The 18,125-nt window shown below is 47.0% G+C and overlaps 1 protein-coding gene across 1 annotated transcript in view; it reads right to left on the bottom strand.

Moving 5' to 3' along the window:
- The window catches only part of LOC130117297 (roundabout homolog 1-like), a 130,440-nt gene that overhangs the window by 23,756 nt on the left and 88,559 nt on the right, over positions 1 to 18,125 (bottom strand). The window contains exons 4-8 of the mRNA XM_056285506.1: positions 9,951 to 10,071; positions 6,983 to 7,121; positions 6,732 to 6,859; positions 1,356 to 1,480; positions 1,038 to 1,209 (exon numbers count right to left, since the gene is read on the bottom strand). Coding sequence (XP_056141481.1) covers positions 1,038 to 1,209; positions 1,356 to 1,480; positions 6,732 to 6,859; positions 6,983 to 7,121; positions 9,951 to 10,071 — 685 coding nt within the window. The remainder of the gene's footprint in view (positions 1 to 1,037; positions 1,210 to 1,355; positions 1,481 to 6,731; positions 6,860 to 6,982; positions 7,122 to 9,950; positions 10,072 to 18,125) is intronic.

Here is an 18,125-nt window from a genome sequence, read left to right as displayed (position 1 = left end):
CGTAGGATTGCTAAAGACCGCTATGTGTTTTACATCAGATGACCCGCTGCCCTGTTATTTATGTTTCCCTTGACAGAGTGCACATTAACAGGGTCACCTGACTTTAGTCACTGCAGAAAGCATGGCACATAGAGGCATACAACCCCCGTTATAATGGATCGGGTAACACTGAACAAGTCAATGCACAAATGCGGCGACAGTCTTCCCCAGCCTCCAGCAATTCTTCTCATTAAGTTGCGCGCTACGCGGTCACAAAGTTGACAGACACATGTAATCACAACCACACAGGCCATTAAATTGGTACCCAGTAGACTTTTCAGGCAAATCCAAGGTGAGTGTAATTACTTCTCTGCCCCTTCAAGCAAGATTCAATATTCAAATTTAATTAAAAAACCTGGTGCAATTATTGCATTAACATGGGTCACAGGCAGACAGTTAGGACGGCAGTCACATGGGCACCTGGCTATGTAAACCCATGTGATCAGTCGACCCCGCGCCCCTTTCTTCATCCAAACAAACTAAGCTCTCAGAAATCAGAATTACACTGGACAACCACTTCCCTGCTTTCTAAATATTTTGTCCACTAATGAGCTTTGCTGTTTTTCTAGTCATACGGCCTTGCCTCGCTGTTGCTCAGCGAGACCTAGCGGCGGTGGGTGTGACCCCCCCTGGGCGCAAGACTCTACTGACTGCCACTCATTTGGTATAATTTTGTCATTTTGGAGAAGTATTCAGTCAGAAAAGAAGAGAATGAAAGGAGAGGGCATGCTGTACTCAGCAACTACGAGAAAGAGACAGACGTTGAGCACAAAATGGGAGCCCTTGAAGCTTCCTGAAAGCTCTGAAGCTGCTGTTGGTGATCAAGGCCAACGACCATACAAACCCTACGACCACAGACTAGTCTGTAATACTGCATGTCTGGTAAACTGAGGTTACGCTGAAGTGAAAAAAAAAATGTTTTTCTGGGATGTCTGAAAACTAAGAAGAAAACAAAGGTCACACCATCCTGCCCTCCGGGAATCCTTTCATTTACTCACTGTCTGTAACCTCCAGCAGGGCTTTTGTAATAACGCTGCCGGCGATATTGAGGGCCTGGCAGCTGTAGTAGCCGGCATCTGAGCGCTGAGCATCGGTGATGGTCAGGCTGCCCATCTGGGACACAGACAGGCGGCTGAAGGGCTGGGGAGGGTGGTAGGAGAACAAGAGACTCTGGAAGACAGAGAGACAAGGAAACAAGTGCAAAGAGAATATTGTACTTTAACTGATCACTACATTATATCATATGTTACTTCCGATTGGACAGTTTGACGGCACCATGACTTCGCACGATGCAAGACTGAGTACTTTGCCCTCACCTCACTGCCCTCCCTCTGCCAGAAGATGGCAGGCTGGGGGTTGCCAGTAGCCTGACACTGGAAGGTGACTGTCCTGCCCACGGCCACCACCTGGTTCCTTGGGCGAACGGCAAACGCCGGGGGTACTGCGGGGGGGAAGACGGCATATTAACTAGACAGCCTGGACAAACACGAGGTATACACCATGCTAATCATTACATCACATCAGTATGTTTAAGCCCACAAAAAAAAATAAAGAACCACTTTAGAAGTATAAAATATTTACCTTTTATAATGAAATGTTAAATTTATATTCGATTTACCCACATACTGTATGACATCAATTACATACTGCATTGGTAGATCGAAATACAGTGCAGATAGGACAATGACAGGGCTCATGATTTCCTTTGGCTGTCAGATGGTAGATGAGGGACGGATGACAACTTACCAGTGTTGACTACAAGGGAAAAGACACAAAAGAGAGCAGTGTGATGAGTAATGGAGGCACATACTGGGATAGGCAAATGCAGAGATCTGATATGTGCAGGCATGAGCAACCACAGTACAACTGGCTTACATGTCTTCATATTACTGCAGAGAAATGAAAACAGATATGAGGTGCACAGTAAACCAAAGCCCCACCTGCAGGAGGAGGCTAGCCTTGTTTATTATTTACATCTGCTGCAGGAGACACAGCAGGTTTCATTTTGTATTCTCACGTCTGTGAGCACACCCAGTAAGTTTCACCCAAATGTCCTCGCACACACAGACATAGAGAGATACAGAGAGAGAGAGAGAGAGAGAGAGAGAGAGAGAGAGAGAGAGAGAGAGAGAGATACCGACACATACAGACATACAGAGAAAGGAAGAAAGAAAAATAATGAAAGAAAGAAAGAAAGAAAAGAAAAGAAAGAAAAGAAAGAATGAAAGAAAAACAATGAAAGAAAAAAAAAGAAATATGAGAAAAGAAAGAAAAAGAAAAGAAGAAAAGAAAGAAAGAAAAAGAATGAAAGAAAGAAAGAAAAGAAAGAAAGGAAACAAAGAAACAAAGAAAGAAAAAAAGGAAAAAGGAACAAACAAACAAACAAAAGAAGGAAGGAAAGCAAGAAAGAAAGACAGAAAGATAAAAAAGACCTGCACGTGTGAGGCACAGGCCTGTGAGTCAGTCTGTCAGTCTGTCAGTCTGTCAGCTGGTCAGTCTGTCAGTCCGTCAGTTGGTCAGTCTGTCAGTCTGTCAGTTGGTCAGTCGGTCAGTCTGTCAGTCGGTCAGTCGGTCAGTCTGTCAGTCGGTCAGTCTGTCAGTCCGTCAGTTGGTCAGTCGGTCAGTCTGTCAGTCGGTCAGTCGGTCAGTCTGTCAGTCGGTCAGTTGGTCAGTCTGTCAGTCGGTCAGTCTGTCAGTCGGTCAGTCTGTCAGTTGGTCAGTCGGTCAGTTGGTCAGTCTGTCAGTCGGTCAGTTGGTCAGTCTGTCAGTCGGTCAGTTGGTCAGTCTGTCAGTTGGTCAGTCGGTCAGTCTGTCAGTCGGTCAGTCGGTCAGTCGGTCAGTCTGTCAGTTGGTCAGTCTGTCAGTCGGTCAGTCTGTCAGTCGGTCAGTCTGTCAGTTGGTCAGTTGGTCAGTCGGTCAGTCTGTCAGTTGGTCAGTCTGTCAGTCGGTCAGTCTGTCAGTCGGTCAGTCTGTCAGTCGGTCAGTCTGTCAGTCTGTCAGTTGGTCAGTCGGTCAGTCGGTCAGTCTGTCAGTCCTTGCTACTGACAGCACGTCTTTGGGAAGAGATGTTTGATAATTTGTTGTGTGCATGAAAAAAGCCACAGGCCATCCACTGCACTGCCCTGCTGCCACAGAGGGAGCAGAAACCCCCTCTGTGCCCCCTGCCTCCACGAGCTGCCAGCGATCCAGATCCCCCCGTGTGCAGCCACAGGGACCCACCCCATCACAGATCGCACAACTCTGTGCAATCAGTTTTGATTAGCAGATATTTTGAATCTAGACAACTCTGTAGGAGTCACCTTGTTTAGGTCTGGGCTGCTTGGGGCTCAGGGTCTTCACGTTACACATTACACAGTACACAGTACACATTACATGTTACACAGTACACATTACACGTTACACAATAACATGTATGTGATTTACTCCTTTTGACAAGCTCACACACAAAATTTAATTTAGGATAATGCATGTTATACACATTTGCATGCACTGTGAAAATGTGTAAACATGCGCACACACACACACACACACACACACTGTATTGAACAAAGGTGGGCAAGAGTTGAATCGATGCTACACCATCAACTGGTTGTGTACCCATGTAGGTGTTATTAGCGCCACCTGCAGGTGTACAGATGGTGTGTTCTGGGGGGGGGGGCGAGTTAAGCACAGGGCAACAAACCTGCTTGCAAGGTTTCTGTTTGTGTATTTACTGTTCACGAAAGCTGTTTTTGTGCAAAGTGCATAAATACACAATTGTGTCCTTTTTTCCCCCAGCTTATCTACACAAAATGTAATTTCACAGGAAATGTCAAAATTTTTGACGGCAGTAAATCGAAATACTATGACGTTTATTTTGCAGAAGTGCACTAACGTACTTTGGTAAGTAAGACTGGTTTGAGATGTCGACGTAGCCCTACTGGCTTCGTTGTGAGCAAAGCTACGACCGCTTCTCTCTCCTCCATGTCAGCAGCATTTGACAGAAGGTAGGTGGTGTGGTCAGCTGAGGATTATGGGAATGAGCAGAGAGAAAACCAGCATCAAACTGACTATACACATCCATCCATCCGTTACCCGAACCGCTTATCCTGCTCTCAGGGTCACGGGGGTGCTGGAGCCTATCCCAGCAGTCACTGGGCAGCAGGTGGGGAGACACCCTGGACAGGCTGCCAGGCCATCACACAGGGTCTACACAAACACACACACACACACCTAGGGACAATTTAGTATGGCCGACTCACCTGACCTCCATGACTGTGGGAGGAAACCGGAGCCCCCCCAGGAAACCCACACAGACACGGGAGAAAATGCAAACACACAGAGGATGACCCGGGACAACCCCCCCCAAGGTTGGACTACCTCGAGGTTCGAACCCAGGACACTTCTTGCTGTGAGGCGACCGTGCTAACCCCTGCGCCACCGTGCTGCCCAAACTAAACCAACGAACTAAACCAACACGAGCATGATAACACAACATTCTCAGCTGTCAAATCTCATCACCGTTTTCATTATGTGTGTCACATGTTGGTGTTATCTAATTACCAAACTTCTTCACAAGTAATATATGTACATATATTGACCAAATATTGGGGATATTAAATTACATGGCCTTCAATTCTTTTTTTAAATGTAGACAAATTACTTCTGGATCGCATTTTAATTACCAGAGGTCACGCGTGAAGTTGCCGTGAAGACATTTTGATAGATTATACCATCAGCGATGGATGTGAGAAACCCTGTCAGTGCCTCTGGTGTGTGTGTGTGTGTGTGTGTGTGTGTTATTAAAACAGAGCTCTTGGACCTCAGCGCAGGCAGCTTGGAGCCCTCTGAGACACAGCAGACCCTCTGACACGGAGGTGTGAGATGTCTGTAGAAAGTGCTGGCATGAGTTACCACAAGACCAGCCACCGAGTGGGGATACGATCCCCCAGTGAGACTGTGTGTGTGTGTGTGTGTGTGTGTGTGTGTGTGAGGGGGTTCTTACTGAAACGAGCAACATTAACCAGCACACACTGTAGGCTGCAGCACAGGAACTCAAACTCGGTGGTCATAAACAAGGTGGACAGTGAAGTGCACGGCCGGCCAAGCGGCTTTCTGGGTTTGACTGGCCAAACTGAAAATCGTACTGTTGTAACGCACATGATGCGTTAACTAAGCTATGCAGGTGATGTAGCGGAATTTGATGAGGGGCTATTTTCAAGCACACTGTGGGACTAATTTATACAAATGTGATTGTCTCTTTTGTATTAAAAATTCTTGCAACCCCAAAGGCCCTTTAAGGAGTTTTACGAATGTTGGGGCCATATAAACGTTGGGGGGAGGGGGGGGTTACTGGGGCTGTTCTCCAGCAGGGCAGAAAATAACAACAGCACACGGCACAAGAAGCCTTCAGTTAACTTTGAGCGGATAAAGTTCGTTTCTTTATGAGTTTTGTTTATCGTAAAGCCTCTATGGGTAAAATGACTCCGCCATCTGCTGGATGGGTTAAGTTCTGCAGGACACAACTAGAATGCATTGAGGTCAGAGAACCTGAGTGGTTAATTTCTTTACTTAAGGTTGGCAAACATGCCTCTGCATCAGTGACTAAATGGTTATTTGTTTGTTGTCATTATTCGTACCGCAATCAAATCAGACAACTCCGGAGGGCGCCATGGTGAATAATCCACTCACACGTGAATGAGGAGGCGTTTAAGGGTGTGAAATTTTGAAAGATCGGACAGTAAAACCTTAACAGCCATCATCCACTCTGCAGCTCCTTCATCACAAAAATATGAGCACCTCTGCCGCTGTCTGGCTTGAATGGTTTATCAAGCGGTGATGTTGTCATGTTCCACTTCCCTCCTGGTATTGAACCCGCGTCAGGGGGAAAGCGAGAATTGTGCGTTTGGCATCATTATTCTGTCAACTCACTGCCCCCCAAGTAATACCAGCTCTACTCAAGTGCTATCGATCCCTGCCCTCCTCGGCGCTGAGCTCAAATTAGCCATGCCCCCCCGTTTTCCCAGGTCTTGGGAGGAGGAAGAGGAAGGTGGTGTAATTGGAACCATGTCATTTCCCAGCAGGCAACCGACTGTGCCTTATCTTTAATTAGGACCCGCTGGCCGCACTGGTTGTGTCCCCCTCCGTGTCACCGGGTTCTGCGTGGGATCACTTGGTGTGTGTGTGTTTGTGAGTAGAGTCTTCGCACTCACTTCCTTCCCCTCGTTTATAAATGAAAGGGTGTCGTTGTGGCATTACACTGATGACTGAGTGAGTCTGCACTCCGTGGTCATGTAAACGTTTAGATAGCCGTCCTGATCGGAAAAGTGATGCAAACAAACTGCAGCGATGTCCTCCGCTACCCATTACGTAAACTTCCTGTGGGGATTTATATGACCTCAAGGCGAGCGGTCATACAGGAACCAGACCAACACAAAAACATTCTGTCTTCTGCATTGGAAGCAGCGGCTGAAGCACAACGACAAAAAAAACTAATGGTGGGCTACGCCAAATGACAAGGGCAGGGTAAATATAACTATCTGCTGAAATGTGACATCACAAGATAGGGTTATGCGCTGTGTGTGTGTCCGTGGAAACATTTTCAGGTTGTTTCAGAACAGCTGCCATGTTAACATTTTTCATATCAATGACTTTGACTTATACTGAGGGGAGAGGTTTTGGACATTGGAGGCGAGGGTGAGATCTTAACTGACCGTGAACGGTGAGCAGGGCTGACGCGTCGGACTTCCCGACCATGTTCTCCGCCACGCATGTGTAAGAGCCCTCATCTGACGGTGTCACTCGACGCACGATCAGGGTATGGTCCTCCAAAATCTCGTATCTGCAAGTGGGATGCACACACATATGCACAAATTTGTCCATATACACACACGTTATTCTACCTGTCTATGTGTATGGGGGGGGGAGATGGTTGGGGGGGACCATGTACACCAGTGCGCCTTACCTCCCCTTAGGCAGGTCAGAATCCTCCTTCTTCCATCGGATGGTGGGGACAGGGTCTCCTTGGACCGCGCAGCGAAACTCCACGCTCTCGTCGGCCAGCACCACCACACTGCTGGGCCTCTTGACGAAGCTGGGGCGCTCTGCGGAGCAACACAGGCACCGGTGCAACCACTATTAAAATCCTCACCCCCCACCATCTGCATGAAGCGTAGTCAAGGCTCAGCGGTTTCGGTTTTTATTTTTTCAAAGCCATCCAGCATGCCGAATTTTGCCACAACAGGACACTGATTTTCACCCGGATTTTATGTTTCCACGGATCCAAAAGTTGTTCCTGTTCGTGTGAGGTTAAGTAACAGTTTAAAAATCTGGGTATTTTTCAGTGAAGATCGGTAAAAACTGAAAACGCTGAGCCTTGAGCGTAGCAGGGAGTCTCTCAGCTGACCGGACGACTGTCCTCTCCATTTTGGTATTTCTGGCTTTGTTATGGTTATTGTTGTACTGTTTGCATGTTTGTAATTGTACAGTTCAAGATTAATTTCAGATGTTAAGACACATTTTAGTTTGTTCAACGCTGACACAACAGCACTGGTGCCTTTGTTTTATTTGTACATGGATCGCAAGACTCTGAGGGGTCAAACACCAATGTAATTACTGGTAGGTGTCAGGAAGTTCAAGAAAAAAAAAGATGGCATCGGGGTGGCGTGGCAGTCTATTCTGTTGCCTACCAACACGGGGATCGCCGGCTTGGTCGGGCCCTACAGCCACAATTTGCCGTGTCTGTGGGTGGGGAGCCAGATGTGGTATTCGTCCTGGTCGCTGCACTAGCGCCTCCTCTGGTTGGTCGGGGCGCTGTTCGAGGGGGAGGGGGGAACTGGGGGGAATAGCGTGATCCTCCCATGTGCTATGTCCCCCTGGTGAAACTCCTCACTGTCAGGTGAAAAGAAGCGGCTGGTGACTCCACATGTATTGGAGGAGGTATGTGGTAGTATGCAGCCCTCCCCGGATCAGCAGAGGGGGGTGGAGCAGAGACTGGGACGGCTGGGAAGAGTGGGGCAATTGGCCGGATACAATTGGGGAGAAAAAGGAAGGGAAACCCCCCCCCCAAAAAAAGACAAATTTCAGGATTAGCGCTTTCACACTTCTATTGATATCTTTTTTTTTTCTTTAATTTTCCCCCTTTTTCTCCCCAGTTGTATCTGACCAATTACCCCGAGCCATCCCGGTCACTACTCCACCCCCTCTCTGCCGTTCCGGGGAGGGTCCCGACTGACCAGATGAGGTGCTAATGCAGCGAACAGGACACATACCCACATCCGACGTCCCACCCGCGGACACGGCCAATTGTGTCTGTAAGGATGCCCAACCAAGCCGGAGGTAACACGGGGATTCGAACTGGCGATCCCGTATTGGTAGGCAACGGAATAGACCACTACGCTACCTGGACGCCCTCCTCTACTGATACCTAATAATTATTGTATCATGTTTTCATACCTCCTTGCTTCAGAACCTCCATTCGTCGGTTTATTTTTTAGTTTTAAACCAATAGGTACAGTACAGGATGTATATAGAGTGTATATATATATATGTACGTACGTATGTACGTACGTACGTACGTATGTATGTATGTATGTATGTATGTATGTATGTATGTATGTATGTATGTATGTATGTATGTATGTATGTAGAGTACGTATATAGAGTTCATGAACAGTCAGTCAACACTAGTAGTCAGAACAATGTCTTTTCTAATATTAACAATAATATTAACTCTTAACATCTAAACCAAAATGTCACAGAAGAGCTTCAGCTTATTTAAAACAGCCCTGCACATCCGTGCTGTTATTTGACCGAGATGTTTATGTTTTAGCAGTTCTCCATATGGAGCGCTATACTGTATGTAGTTCAATTCAATTCAATTCAATTTAATGTCATTAAAAAACAACATGCAGGCACATGTTAAAATTGAAATAAGGGCCGCAGCTTCACCAAACAGTGCAAGACAGACACAGACATCACAGCAGAAGATATAGACAGATGAAGACCAAAAGCTAAAACTAAGTTAAAAAAGAGCACGAGTACAAAATATTTAAAAATATCCACAGACATTCAGTGGGTAGCCAGGTTCAGGTGGGCAACAGCTTGGGGAAAGAAGCTGTCTTTGAGCTCTGAGGCTCCTGTAGCGCCTCCCAGAGTGCAGGGGAGAGAACAGTCCATGGTTGGGGTCTCTGCTGATGCTCAGACCCCTTCGAAGGCAGCGTTTGTGATAAATGTCTTTTATGGCTGGGAGCTGGGTACTGGTGATATGCTGGGCCACCTTGACGACCCGCTGCAGAGCTTTCTGGTCTACTGAGGTGCAGTTGTCGTACCACATGGGAGATGCAGCTGGTCAGGATGCTCTCTATGGTGTAGTGGTAGAAGTTGGTGAGAATTTTGGGGGATAGACGGGAGCTCCTCAGGAAATGCAGGCGTTGTTGGGGCTTTTTCACACGGGCCTGGGTGTTTACCTATTAGCCTTGAACGGTTTTGCTGTGTGTTACAAATGTGTTCTCCTGTTCGAAGGGTAGAGTTTGGGGTCAGTGTGGGTGATGGAGGACGGAGAGAATCACAACTATGGAACTGCACCGTCGACCACGGGGCAAGGGTTGGAGGGAAGAGGGCTAAGTAGCTTGTTAGACTGAAGCAGAGTTTGCGGGCTGGGTGAAGCGGCAACCAAAGAATTAGGTAGGAAATATCTGCACAGCCGGCAAATCGCAAGCCAGCATTGTGTAATAGGGCTAGCAAATGGATTACACGCAACAGTGATAAAGAAGTCACACGGAGGTCTGGTGAACTAATCCACAATGAACCCGGACTAGGCACGGGGCTAATGGAGGTGGAGAAACGGGGATGAAGACAAATGATTACACCGCAAGCACGCCAAACCATTCTGAAACGCAATTACAAAGCAGAGACCTTAAAGAAAACGTTACCTAGCACGGTAAGCTCGGCAACCTCGCTTTCTCTCTCCCCCACCATGTTGGTCCCCACACAGATGTACTTCCCTGCGTCACTCTTCCGGGTGTTGGTGATCATCAGTTTCCCACTCCGAATCTGAAAAATGGAGGGAAGAGAGACACGTTTGATTTGGATTTGTGCAGAAAACTGAAGCTAATGTCTTAGTGAAGACTGAATGGTTACCCCCAACTCACAGCAGCTTAAAAGCGGGGGGATTGGGGGGTTGTTACTGAACAGCACAACCCTATATATACCCTGTCTGCAGAGGCTGTGGGCCCTAACTTGTGGATGGTGCAAGCCAGTGGTGGCGCTAACGCAGACGTGGTGACAATTTCGTTGGGTGTAAGGTGGTTTATCTCTCACCTGGGCATGTTTGCTAATTTCTGGGTTCACCACGACACTGCTTGCACCTAAATGGGCGGGGTGGGGGGGGCAGTAGAGGGTGTGTCAGTCAAAATCAGGTGGCACAGCACTAGTTTGGTGTCAAATAAAACTTAATATCATGCCTGCATCTCCGCCTGGTCAGACCACATCTTGGCGCAGATGCAGGTGTTGTGTGGTAGTTTCAGGCCTAAAGCCCTGAAAGCCTTGAGTCTATGCTTAGTGCACAGACTAACCCATTTTGGATAAGCCTGTGCACTAAGCATACATAGACTTATCCAAAGTCACACACTCCACTTTTGTGTATGTTATGTTGGCCTATTTCGTACTGTCCTAAACCTTTTTGATGACAAAACAAAATATCAGCATGTGTGTCATCGTCTTTCAACAACCATGCCACGTTCAAAGTCACTTAAATCACCTTTCTTCCCCATTCTGATGCTCGGTTTGAACTGCAGCAGATCGTCTTGACCATGTCTACATGCCTAAATGCATTGAGTTGCTGCCATGTGATTGGCTGATTAGAAATTTGCTTTAACGAGCAGTTGGTCAGGTGTGCCTAATAAAGTGGCTGGTGAGTGTATATATGTATATATATGTATATGTATATGTGTGTGTATATATATATATATATATATATATATATATATATATACTGATGAGCCAAAACATTATGACCACTCACAGGCGAAATTGGCAGGAGTAAAAGACCTGAGCGACTTTGACAAGGGCCAGAGTGTTATGGTCAGATGACTGGGTCAGAGAATCTCTGAGACAGCAAGGCTTGTGGGGTGCTCCCGGTCAGCAGTGGTGAGTACCTACCAACAGTAGTCCAAGGAGGGACAAACCACAAACTGGCGATAGAGTGTTGGGCGCCCAAGGCTCATCGATGTGTGAGGGCAAGGAAGGCTATTTCTTCTGGTCTGAAATGATAGAAGGTCTACTGTGGCACAAGTCACAGAAGATTTTAATGATGCTTACGGGAGGAATGTGTCACAACACATGGTGCATTGCACCCTTCTGTGTATGGAGCTGCATAGCTGCAGACCAGTCCGAGTGCCCATGATGGCCCCTGTCCACCATCAAAAGCACCTACAATGGGCACATGAGCATCAGAACTGAACCTTGAAGCAGTGAAAGAAGGTTGCCTGGTCCGATGAGTCCCATTTTCTTCTAGATCACATGGATGGCCGTGCATGTGTGCGCTGTTTACCTGGGGAAGTGATGGCACCAGGATGCACTGTGGGAAGATGACAAGCCGGTGGAGGGACTGTGATGCTCCGGGTAATGTTCTGAAGGAAAACCCTGGGTCTGGCCATTCGTGTGGACATCAATTTGACATGTGCCACCTCCCTAAACTTCGTTGCAGACCAGGCACACCCCTTCATGGCAATGGTATTCCCTGATGGCAGTGGTCTCTTTCAGCAGGATAATGCGCCCTGCCACACTGCACACATTGTTCGGGAATGGTTTGAGGAACATGATGAAGGGTTCCAGGTGTTGGCCCAGCCTCCAAATTCTCCAGATCTCAGTCCGATTGAGCATCTGTGGGGTGTGCTGGACTGACAAATCCAATCCACAGTGGCTCCACCTCGCAACTTACAGGACTTGAAGGATCTGCTGGTAATGTTTTGGTGCCAGGTACCGCAGGACACCTTCAGGGGTCTTGTAGAGTCCATGCCTTGGCAGGTCGGCAGCACATGGTGGACCGGCAGCATATAAGGCAGGTGGTCATAATGTTTTGGCAGATTGGTGTATATGTGTATGAAATATGCATGCTATCTTCGGAATCAACTTTTAAATGCCTTTTAGGTTGCAGAAGGTCACTGATTCGGAAATTACATAATTCATATCAGGAGCTGCATAGGCACAGAGCCCTGGGGACAAAGGCGCCGGGATCCTTTGAAGCCAGTCTCCTCAGAAGTCGTGTCTGTCATAAGTGTACACTGTCAGCCCACACTTATATTTCACATACACCTTAACTCACATCCCCAATCACACACACGCACGCACACATGCACACACACACAAGCTACAACCAAAGTGAATGATAAGTGATGATTAAACATGCTTTCTTCTGCATTCTGTCCACATCCCCTTTGCCGACTGCCCCCCGCTGATATTACCATGGTGAATATCTATGCTGCTTTGAATATTAAAAAGAATATGAACTTGGGCTATCCTGCAACTATCCAACGTGTTTTAGAGATAACGAACCACCAAGCAGAAGCTGAGCGATTAGCCGATAAGTGAGAACCATGTACACCCAAGACCACACAAAACGCCCAATCGCTATAAACTCAAGCAAAAAAGGAAAAAAAGGGACACAATGCACCCTAGGCCAAACGACCTATACGACTTTCACCCACATCACTTACAATCAAACTTCTGGCCACAAGGTTCTGGCACTCAGCTGAAAGGCACACTGGAGACAGTACTGCAAATTACAATATCTATTACACAAAGAATTTCTTAGAGGCTGGTCATCCGATAAAATTTCCCCTTTTTCGGGGGTATTTCACAGTCATTAACCACCAGCAACCCCCCCCCCAGCTCTAAAGCCTCTGCCTGCTGAAAGACACATGAATAGGCAGAAGTGAATCATGCATCGGTGTTGTGTTGATTGTTGCCCAAGCCACTCCCAAATCCTGACAAGCCACTCTTAAATCTACCTGCCGTGGAGTCAGTACCTACACCAGGGCTGTGTCCCGAAACCCCATACTATGTACCACATTCTACACATGTGTACTATCTTCCAGTCAACTGCTGTTACGCAAGTAAAAAGTGTGACGGCTTTCAGACACACATATGGAGGGCTGCACCACTTCCTTTCAGCCCTTGGCAGATTAATGATGACACACAGCAATCATATCCTGCCAAGTATACTAGCCAACAATTTGATGAGGCTCAGTGTGAGTTTATGATTTTTAAATGTTTTCTGTTTTCCTTATATGAAGCAACAGCTGAAATCAATGATTATTTTTACACTTCAAATATAAAAATATTGAATTTTTAACTACTTTCTGCTTCGCATAGTGAAAGTTAAAACATTTAAACGCTTCAGCTGTTCCATCGCTTGGATTCGACTCACCCTTCGCCAATGTTGGTTGCTGTCGTGAAGTGAGCACAATGCATTGTGGGATATGCACGGCAGAAAAGCATCCAGTGTTTGCATACTGTGATATTGCTTTGGATGTGGCATGACATCCGGGTATTTCTCGCAATACCTTTTTTTTTTTGCATACTATGGTTTTGGACATACTAAAAACACTCGCCTACAATTTTGGCATTGTAAATAGTATGGTAGCATGCAATTATGGATGCAGCGCAGGTCCCTGCCACACCCATCTATCTTTATATTTCTTCCCAGATAGACACGGCTCTGATACACGTTCAGTTTATAACACAGGTCAGAGAGTCAGGTCGTCTACGGTGCCCCTGAGGCACGCGGGGACTCGAGACCCCTGCAGCAGAGTTGATGGGCACATACAGATACAGTACAGATACAGATACTGTACAGGTACAGTACAGATACAGATACAGATACAGTACAGTACAGATACAGATACAATACAGATACAGTACAGATACAGATACAGTTCAGACACAGATACAGTACAGATACATTTACAGATACAGTTCAGACACAGATACAGTACAGATACAGATACAGATACAGTACAGATGCAGTACAGGTACAGCGTGACAGCAGACACAGTGAGTTGCCAGCTCACAGATGAAACACATCAAACAATCACTATAATGTTTCATTTTTTTAATGATCCGCCTCCGCTCATCCTTGCTAACCTGCTCGATTTGTTTGCAAACTGAGTTCCCCCCAAAAGTAAAGAACCCTAACTATGTTTGATGTGCCAAACCTTTTGCAAATGTTGCGGCTTAAAGGCTGAGATTCGACAATTTGCTATGTGATTTGTGGTTGTGTGTACTTTTATACATGATGCCAGCCATAAGTAATTACATGGTACAAATCGTGGAATTTGGGAGCTTGTCCTGCCAAATCAACTGTTACTGTCAGTGTTCATAAATTCTATACATATTGCCCAACGAGATTTAAATGTTTCCAGCTAAAGTGAAGAGATTTTAAACAAGCTTGCTACTATATAACAGGAACGAGCATTATGCAACACACGAGCTACAGGAGAGCTGGCGTGTCTCTCAGTGCCATGTGTAAAGTATGTGCGTTTAAAGGCAAATTCCTGGTCACCAGACAGCATTTCACTAAGCCAAAGCTGTGGCATATTGTAAATATAGAACTCTAGATCTGCAATGCATCTCTTACCAGCTGTTTTTTCCTAGGGCTCATTTTTCCATCTCATTCTACCATGACTCCGGTGAAGGTTTTTACATTTGTTTATAGGTTATTTTGTTGCATGTGTTTGACTGGATGGGCGGTATGGTTGCACAGTGGTTAACGCGGTCGTCTCACAGCAACAAGGTCCTAGGTTCGAGCCTCGGGGGTAGTCCAACCTTGGGGGGGAAGGGAGTCATTCTGGGTCGTTCTCTGTGTGGAGTTTGCGTGTTCCCCCTGTGTCCGCTTGGGTTTCCTCCGGGTGCTCCGGTTTCTCTTCCGCTTCCGGTGTGGGAAGATGGCGGCGCGAATTCACATTTGCGGCAGCCTCACCCAGTACCGTTGATGCAGTGTCTTTGTCTGCGTCTAAATTTTTGTCTTCGTTTGTTGGCTGGGAGAGCTGCCGCTGGATTGGCTGCGAGAGCTTGGTCTGCTGCACTGTGGGCCCAGGGACCGCTACCCTTGTCTGGAGCTGCACCCGAGGAGGAAACACGGAGGGCGGTCTGACAGGACGCGTAATAGGGGCAGGCTAAGCTAACTGCTAGCCCATGCAGACCGGCAGTTCCGATAACACTGAGGGCGGTCTGGCGGCGGCCTCACCTGGCGTTGACTGGTGTTTTTGATGTCGTCATGTGGCGTGCGGGGAGGTGTGTCGAGGGTGTCTGGCTGGGAGAGCTGGCGCTGGATCAGCTGGGAGGGCTTGGTCTGCTTCGTCAGGTTACCACAGGACCACGGTCCCTGCCTGGAGCTGTGCCCGAGGAGGAAACACGGAGGGTGGTCTGACAGGACGCGTAATCGGGGCAGGCTAAGCTAACTGCTAGCCCATGCAGACCGGCGGTTCCGACAGTCATCCTGGCTTGGACAGAGATTTTTTATTTATTTATTTTTTGGTTTAGCTATATGTGTTAGTTTGAATATGTGTGTTCTGGTAGTTCTTAAATGGGTTTTTGTCTGCCCACTGCTGTGGGCTGGGGGAAACGGCATTTCGTTTCACTTCATGTGCGCAAGTACATGAGGTGAAATGACAAATGAAGTGTTGCTGATTCCTGATTCCTCCCACAGTCCAAAGACATGTAGGTCAGGTGAATCGGCCATACTAAGTTGTCCCTAGGTGTGAATGTGTGTGTTGGCCCTGTGATGGTCTGGCGGCCTGCTGCCCAATGACTGCTGGGATAGGCTCCAGCATCCCCGCGACCCTGACAGCAGGATAAGCGGTTTGGATAATGGATGGAAGGATGGTTGGATGGATGTTCGACTGGACAAGCACGCATAATTTCTTCGAGCAAATTTTGTACACATCATTAATAAGTCAGGCTTAAGAACTCGAGGGAAACACTCGGTAGGATGGAATGTAGCGCAGGATGACAGGAGGAGTTGTGGTAGACTGCTTTGGTCTAGCAAGTGTTTTCTGACATATAGAAATCCATATAGAAAGACGATTATCCAGGAGAGGGGAGAAGTATAAAGAAAGGCACAGAGCAAAATAAATAAATATATAAATAACCCTTTGTAATTCCCTCAGAAGCCCCCCCCCTCCTTTGCTCTGATCCCCTCGTCTCCCTAAATCAGAGATAGCTGCTCTGTCCATCATAGTCCCCCGGAGAGAGTCTACCTGTCACTTTATGCGAGGATGAGCTCCGAATCCCATCCTCAGTGTCCTCCTGGATTATGCAAAGGCATTTAAAAACATAAATCAATACAGGCACTCACGAACACCGAAGTGAGCACACACACACACACACACACACACACACATACATATATGCACCCATCTGCATATATACATGCATGCATGCATACATACATATATACATATAGAGACTGGTAGTAAACAAGTGCTGGTCTGTAAACCAGGACTACCAAAAGACCACTCTGTCTGGCCTAATCCATTATTATGAGGGACGGGCAGCCGATACCATTCCCTCCTTGGCCTGCTGATCCAAGATAGCAGATGTTTTGTGTCTGAAAACTACTCTCTACATTCACAATCCAAAAAAATATCAGTATTAATCCTATCCCATGCTGTAGGGAGCCAGATGCACAAAATATTGACATGCAACATGACAACTTCAATAAAGTGGATTCATATCATACCCTCGGCCGAGTCATTACACATGGCGTAGCATTATGGATGCCATTTTTTTTCTTTTTCTTTGCTATGAAATTTATTGGTTTGTATTTTTCTGCCATCTGCTTAACCAAACCAAGACAATCCATCCTGTAACATTCAGTGTACAGTATCAAGTTGGAGAAAAGGCCTTCAGAACCATTTCCCAAATTCTGTCAGCTAAAACAGCCTCTATTCAAATGACATACAATTTATTTTATTTTCTTTTTCTTTTTTGGATTTGACCTCCCCCTTTCCCCCCCAATTGTACTTGGCCAGTTACCCCACTCATCCGAGCCGTCCTGTTCGCTGCCCCACCCCCTCTGCCGATCCGGGGAGGGGCTGCAGACTACCACATGCCTCCTCCAATACGTGTAGAGTCGCCAACCGCTTCTTTTCAAACGACAGTGAGGAGTTTCACCAGGGGGACGTAGCACATGGGACGATCACGCTATTACCCTCAGTCCCCTCCCCCCTCTCCCCAGACAGGCGCCCCAACCGACCAGAGGAGGCGCTAGTGCAGCGACCAGGATACATACCCACATCTGGCTTTCCACCCACAGACATGTCCAGTTGTGTCTGTAGGGACGCCCGACCAAGCCGGAGGTAACACGGGGATCAGCGGTTCGAATCCTGGTGTTACCGGCTTGGTCGGGTGTCCCCGTGTTAGTAGGCAACGGAATAGACCACTACGCTACCCAGACGCCCAGATAACATACAATTTAACTGAGCATTGGGACATGAGGCTACTTGGCTAACTATTGTATCCAGAATATAAGGTAGATAAGAAGCATCACAGGTTCACTGCTACCGCCCACATGTTAATATATCAACTTATCACCCCGTGTCTCTCTATCTTGCCCAAACACACACACACACACACACACACACACACACACACACAAAGACACTAAAATCCATGTCTCCTCATTGTCTGGACCTTCTATTGTACAGCGGGTCAGAAGATGATCTCTTGACCTGATCTTTAACCCACACAACACAAAATCAACATGAGGTCTGCACCCTTGAATGATGGCCTACCTACATTTTACAGTTCTCGCAGAGGAAAAAAGACTATTTCCTAGTGCCATGCACACCCCTGACTGAACACATGACCACCACTATTTCATCTTCCACGGCTCTGAAGAACTGGACATATTTAATATTTTCTTCAGTTGTGTCACCTTCTTCAAAGACTTCTAGAGAAAATGTTCTTTTTTTTGGGGGGGGGGGTCCTCCTTTTTCCTCCCCAATTGTACTTGGCCAATTACCCCACTCTCTGAGCCATCCCAATCACTGCTCCACCCTCTCTGTCGATCCAGGGGCGGCTGCAGACTACCACATCCATCCATA

This window comes from Lampris incognitus, chromosome 8 (assembly GCF_029633865.1).
Source record: "Lampris incognitus isolate fLamInc1 chromosome 8, fLamInc1.hap2, whole genome shotgun sequence".
NCBI lineage: Eukaryota > Metazoa > Chordata > Actinopteri > Lampriformes > Lampridae > Lampris > Lampris incognitus.
This window is presented reverse-complemented; position numbering and strand designations above follow the sequence as displayed.